The sequence below is a fragment of the Lithobates pipiens genome, unplaced genomic scaffold (assembly GCF_037356315.1).
Source record: "Lithobates pipiens isolate NorthernLeopardFrog02 unplaced genomic scaffold, aLitPip1_a1.2 Scaffold_13, whole genome shotgun sequence".
In the NCBI taxonomy this organism is placed as follows: Eukaryota; Metazoa; Chordata; class Amphibia; order Anura; family Ranidae; genus Lithobates; species Lithobates pipiens.
This window is the reverse complement of record NW_027507718.1, coordinates 450250896-450257955: the sequence shown is the minus strand read 5'-3', so window position 1 is coordinate 450257955 and position 7060 is coordinate 450250896. Positions and strand designations below refer to the sequence as shown.

The following is a 7060-nucleotide window of genomic DNA, read 5'->3' as shown; positions in this document are numbered from 1 at the left end:
TATATATATATATATATATATACTTTTATTTTTAAATCTGACTGCTGCTGCTGGCCAATAGTGTCCCCTGTGCTCCTTCATCCAGAGTGGGGGCACTCTAATACAGGAAGTGTGTTACTGGCCAGATTATCAGGTGAAAACAGAGGGGAAAAGAAAACTTATGCCGCGTACACACGAGCGGATTGTATGGCGTACTTAGTCCGTCGAAACACATTTCAGCGGACAATCCGCTCGTGTGTGGGCTTCAGCGGACTTTTTCAGCGTGCAGTCCGGCGTACTAAGAATTTCGGATTTTTCTAAATTCTGTCCGTCGTACTTTGGTTTCAGCGGACAATCCGCTCGTCAGTAGGCTAGTTCGACGGACTAAGAATGGCGCATGCCCAGAAAGGATTTACACGGCGGAAGGGTGCTTTGCTGTGTCTTGGACTTCCTATTTCTAGTCACGTCGTACGTGTTGTACACGTCATCGCGTAAGCTTTCGACGGACTGTTTGGGTATCCGTGTGTGGTCAAGTCCGTTCAGTGGAAAGTACGACGGATTGTCCATCGGATTGTATGACGGACTAAGTACGCCATACAATCCGCTCGTGTGTACGCGGCATAAGGCAGCCACCACATCTAACGACTGGCAAGCTGCAATATATGATATATTTTTGGTATAATACTGCTTAGTGTGCTTTCTTATACAGAATGTACATTTTAATTTTTGTGTGAAAAAAATAAATAATTAAAAAAAGTCTCTAACAGTGGAAGGGTTAAAAAAAAAAATGTCCAAATCATGTACACAGATTAGAGCTATGAGTACAAGGTGTACAAGGTGTCCATGTGCTGAGTGTATGGAGGGGATCGGAGGAGATCGGAGGGGATGGAGGAGGGAGCTCAGCACTGGCTGTATTCCCCGATCCCAGATCAGCCCAGAGGGATGCCGGGAAGGGGCGGGGCTGTGTTCTCTATGGCCGCTTGCAGTGTGTATACAGGACATCCGGGGATTTGCTGCCATGGAGAGCTGTGATTGTGCGGTGTACAGGATGGGCTGAGTGCGATCTCTATGACAGTTCTGTGACACCGGCCATCATCACCATGCGGGGCACGGAGGAGAAGAAGAGAATGATAGTGGAGGTGAGTGATCGGCGTGCTGTCATTGTTATACATTCCCATCCCCGCTCTGTGTATACTGCATAGCTGGCAGGGAAGGAGTTAACCCGGCCTTTGTTGTCCCATGTGCTCCCAGGCAGTGACAGGTTAGTTGTTATGGGAGGGGCTTGTTGCTAGGTTAGTGATAAACAGCAACCAACTGTAGCATTTTACATGACCAGACCTAAGCTGCTGCTGCATAGTAACCAATCAGCTTCTGTCTTCAGCTGGTTCAGTTAAGCTTTGAAAATGAAAGTTAGATGCTGATTGGTTGTCAGGTAGAGCTGCTCCACATTCTGTCTGCTTCAGATTTTGTACATTCCCAGGCCAGTGTTCAGCAATGTGAGGTGTGTGCATGGACCTGCTTCTCTACACAGTCTCACTCCTGCTGCTGCGCTTTCCTTTTTAAAAATTAATCAGGGATGAACAAGATTGGCACACGGGGTGATAAAGATTGGCCCACAGAAAAAACAAATGTGCATTTCTATATACACACCTATTATTTAGAGTAGAAATAAATACAAGTGGCAAACAACAATTCATTATTTGGTGCATGATAATGGTGGGCTGTCCACCCATCTGCGTCCGACCGTCCGTGCCCCCCTCCCCCGCTGTCTGCCCGTACACGTCCCTCCCTCACTGTCCGCCCGTACGCGTCCCTGTCCGCCTGTATGCGCCCCCTCCTCCCGCTGTCCGCCCGTACACACCCTCCTTGTTGACTCCTCCAAATGTAGTGTTAAGGGTTGTGGGTAAAAAGCTAAATTTTGGTCTCATCACTCCAAATGACTTTGTGCCAGAAGGTTTGAGGCTCGTCTCTGTGCTGTTTGGCGTGTTGTAAGTGGGATACTTTGTGACATTTGCTTAGTAACGGCTTTCTTCTGGGGACTTGACCATGCAGCCCATCTTTCTTCAAGTTCCTCCTTATTGTGCATATTGAAACAGTCACACCGCCTGTTTTCAGAGAGTCCGGTATTTCACCTGAAGTTATTTGTGGGTTTTTCTTTGCACCCCAAACAATTTTCCTGGCAGTTGTGGCTGAAATTTTAGTTGGTCTACCTGACCGTGGTTTGGTTTCAACAGAACCCCTCATTTTCCAATTCTTGATTACAGTTTGAATACTGCTGATTGCTATCCTCAATTCCTTGGATATCTTTTTATATACCTTTCCTGTTTTATACAGTTCAGCTACCCCCCCCAGATCCTTTGACAGTTCTTTTGCTTTCCCCATGACTCAGAGTCCAGAAATATCAGTGCTGCACTGGATGAAAGATGCAAGGGTCTGTCAGGAGTCCAGAAACTCACTGACCTTTTACACACACACACACACACACACACACACACACACACACACACACACACACACACACACACACACACACCACAGGTGAGGAGGGTTACCTTTAATAGCTACTCAAACCCCTTTGTGTCAACTTGTGTGCATGTTATCAGGCCACAATCACCAGGGTATGTACACTTTTTATCAGGGTCATTTGGGAAGTTTCTGTTGTGATTATAATTTTAAAAAGAGTAAACACAGTTGACTGATAATCAATGGCTTCAGCTAAACACTAACCATGAGTGAAAGAAAAGTTTTTTTTTTTTTTTTTTTGTGTTATTCATATTCTCTGAAAAATGGCCAAGAAATCATAAATTCTGCCAGGGTATTTAAACTTATGAGCACAACTATATGTGTGTGTCTATATCTAATATATATATATATATATATATATATATATATATATATATATATATATATATATATATATATATATAATATAATATAATATAATATAATATAATCAATTTTTTTTAAAATTTTCGTGATCGAATAAAAAATAGATTGACTAATTTTGATTAATTCTAACGCACATACAGATCCAACTACTTTTAGCTGATCTCCTTGCATTGCAACTCTGCATTAGTCAGTGGTAAATGTGGTATACACTATATACAATCACCCAACACTAGTTTGTTTCCACAATCCATGACTTAACTTCACAGTTCACACAAATATGTTTTAAAACCAAACTGTAGCACTGATGTAAGTATTTTTTTTTTTTTTATTAAACTTTAAGAAAAACATAGAAAGCTAGTTTAACTTTTAATTATAAAACTTATCTAATATATTGACTGTCAGTCACTTTATAGTAGGCAAGTAGGCATCACTTTAGCCAGTCATGCAGACATACCAGAGTGTGTTTGTTTTTTTGTTTGTTTTTTTTTAACAACAATGTTGACGTCGATGTCCGTGACGTCACCGGATCTCCGACGGAACTCCCTGAAGACACGGAAGCCGACGGAGAGGTGAGTACCAATCAAAAGAATTTTGATTGATCAAAAAAATTAACAATTGATCAAGGAATTAATCTTTAATTTTCCCAGCCCATATATATATATATATATATATATATATATATATAATTATTATTATAGTTTCCAGCTCCATCTTTACTTATTGAGTAAGTCATCCTGTGAGCTTAGTTTGATGTTTCAGGTGTGGTGGATATGCTGGTATAGCATTAAGCGCTTTGATTGTTGCGCTCGCTGTTTATCCTAGTGTTTTCCACTCTGTAGGGCTCCTAGTTTGGGTTTTAGATTTTCTTTCCCACATCCAAAAATGGCGTTTTCTAGCATCAGCCACCTGGGATTCAGAATGATGCTTGGTTGTATGTGTTTACTATATTAAGCGGTGCACCAGTACGCTGCCCGTGCCTCAGGACGATGGCAGAATAGTGACGAAATGCGTTGGTAGAAGAGACGTGCTGATGTCATTGCGTTATACGTCCCACTTGCAGGGGCGTTTGTATTGTGGCTGGCCGCATGTTATTATTGGAACCTTTTACTGAATCTGTATACGCTTTGTAAGCAATACTGTTTATAAATTTTTTCAATAAATAACCATCTGGTTTTATGGTGATTTTTCCCTGCTCTTTCTTTTTGAGCTGCAATCGCCTCATTACTACTTGAATCATGTATGGTTCCATAAGCTGTACCACCGATTACTTCCTGACCAAAGCGACTTACTATGTCATATGACCAGACCAAACATCTGCAGTCTTTGGAGGAAAAGGCCCTGGCTGAGTATTAGCCACAAGTGCTTAAACTCGTGCAGCTGGTAAGCATGCACTTTGCGTGGTGGTGGATTCACTGTGTTCACATTATAAAGTCACAAGATTTTCACTGAACCTGTGGTTGCTGGTTTGTCCTTCATTGAAGGAACCATCAGAATCTTCAATAGATATTGTAAAACTCTAAATAAGTCACATGTTTCACTGTTTGGGACTTCTTTGACATTTTCAGTCACTTTTAAAAAATTTTGTTTTGTGTTCACCTATTTGGTTAATATGTCACTTTAAGAGCACAGCTTACTTTTTATCCATTGTGTTGTGTGTATTTGGGTTGCAGCTACAATTGTTAGGTTTGTTTCCAGCTCAATTTTCTTTTTCATCTACATTTCCATCTCTATTATCGCTATCTCTATTATCGCTATCTCTATTATCGCTATCTCTATTATCGCTATCTCTATTATCGCTATCTCTATTATCGCTATCATCTCTATATCTATATCACTAGTAGTACCAGAGGAATCCTACAGGGCCTGGCTGAACACTGCTGACAGCTCTAGCCCCGCAAGATTCTGACACTTTTTAACGTGAAGGAGGTGGGTGGGTTCATTTCTGTGCCCACCCGCCTAATTAGAACTCACCAGGAAGGGTAAGCACGGTCCCTTCCAGAAGGTAAGATGGCCACCGGTCGGTCAGCCATGCTATCGTGCATGCGCACCAGCTACCACCATCAGTGGTCCTCGATCAGAGACCTCCTAGCCAGCTGGCGTGCGCGTGTCCCGCCACGGGACCGTGCACGTGCCCTGACCAGAACTGCCAGGCAGTAATATGTCGACTGGGTCACACCGCAGGAGCCAAACACTAACCATGATGAAAGAAATGTTTTTGTGTTATCAATCATATTCTCTGCAAAATGGCCAAGAAGTCATAAATTCTGCCAGGGTATGTAAACTTATGAGCACAACTGCATAATGGTGAATAGTCATTGTGGTTGAGCTTTGGTTTAATTGGAAACTGGAGGTTAGCTGTCATTCCTGGGTCAATGAACTACGGAAAAGAGATTACCGCCCTGCAGCTGTATGTATACAAAGGGGCAGGGATGCTCATTGACCTAATATGGCTGCATGGTCGTATTATATCAATGACATTGACTTCACAAATATCTCCGCCCCTTTGTGGGTGTCCGCTGTGGGGCCTCATCTGCATATCATTGACCCAGGAATAACCGCTGACTTCTGGGCTGAGACAAAACCCAAGTTCAGTACTGTTAGTCACATTCAGCTGAACCTATTCTGGAATGTAAAGGCATTTTGTAACTTATCCAAGCCACTTCCTCAGTTCTTTCCCAAGCCCCCCCCCCCCCCCTTTTTTTTTTTTTTAAATAACTTCTTATTAAAGGTTTTGTCATTTTACATACAACCCAAAAAAAAGAAAACAAAGATTACAAATGAAACTGCACAATAAACAGTACACGTAGCCTCACATACTTCAGATATTATCAAACAATTCTAAAAGAATTGCAAAGTAAAAACTGGCATTGAAGTAGATGCATTTTACATGCCAAAGTTAATGCCCTTACTCTGAACAATGCTGTAGTGAGGAATACCCAATGTACTTTAGCAAACAAAAAAAGGAAGAAAAAAAATGCACGCGCTATACGCCATCCTGGTACACATGCCAAACCGTCGCCTGGAGCTACAGACCTTTCGGACAGCATAACCAACCAGATTGTAATTGGCATTGTGAATGAATGAATTAATAATTTGTATAGCGCTGCAATGCGAACTGAATCGCCTAATTGTAATAGCTGTAGAGATACTCAAGCTAATGGGGCTATGCTAGGAACTTGTAACCAAGGGCCCATGTTTTATTAAACTTGAGTGGAGTACCCCGGTATTTATGCTCAAATTATGCCTCTCTTTAAGAATATAGATCACCTGTGTATGCCATTCCTCAAAGGTGGGGAGCATTGGGGCACTCAATTTCAGTAAAATACGGGTCAGAAACAATAGTCTAGAGATAGCGGTTTGAGCATGATGTGTGCATCATTCTTCATCTAATTACCCTAATATGCATGTCATTAGATCATTACGTAGAACCACTTAAAATGCCTGGTTATTAATATTAATTGTTTTATTACAATAAAGCACTAGCTTGGAGCATTTCCAGAAATTATGTAAATGATCAGCAGCAGAATCGCTGCATCTAGGGCAATCTGGACTATCCCTACGGGACCATTTATGTCATTTATAAGGCATTTGGTGAGCATAATTGATAACAAAAAGTTGGGTAGGAGATATAGACACTAAAGATACTTGTTCTAACACAGATTGCCATATTTCTGCGCCTATAGCTGTAATATCTGTAGACCAGCCTCTCCTGCCTGGAAGCTGCATGTTACCTTGAGAGCAGTTCAGAAGTGACCCATAATGAAAATATTTTCAGCATTACAGAACAAGCCCAGCTTGTGATGAACTACTACTAAATATTCAAGGCTCGGGAGACCATCTATGACATGCCTCATTTCCAGGAGTCAGGCAACGGCACAGCCTTTGAGGCTAGATGGCCAAGTAGCCCCTGTCTTGATGGGTTTCCTTTAACAAAGCCTGACAAGAAATTTGTTCTCACAATTACACATTTGTAGCTGTCAGAACCCTCACAGAGTTCTATACGTTTTATAAAGAGTGCAAAGTTTAAGCCCATAGCATCCTCTCTTGTTAGCTGCAAGGACAGATCTCTGGGTGAGGTTTGAAAGCAATGGTGTCATTCTTGATGATGAAAGTCTTATGGAATTTCACAGTTTTTTTTTTTTTTACATATGTAAGTAGTGAAAAGCATTCACACTTTTTGTACCCCTTAGAC

General features: G+C 41.6%; 1 protein-coding gene across 2 annotated transcripts in view; it reads left to right on the top strand.

Moving 5' to 3' along the window:
* Window positions 1–938: 938 nt before the first annotated feature.
* Window positions 939–7060, top strand: part of CC2D2A (coiled-coil and C2 domain containing 2A) — a 160993-nt gene continuing 154871 nt past the window's right edge. For both annotated transcript variants that reach the window (XM_077477759.1, XM_077477758.1), the window contains exon 1: window positions 939–1118. In XM_077477759.1, the coding sequence (XP_077333885.1) occupies window positions 1080–1118 (39 nt within the window). In that variant the 5' untranslated portion in view covers window positions 939–1079. The remainder of the gene's footprint in view (window positions 1119–7060) is intronic.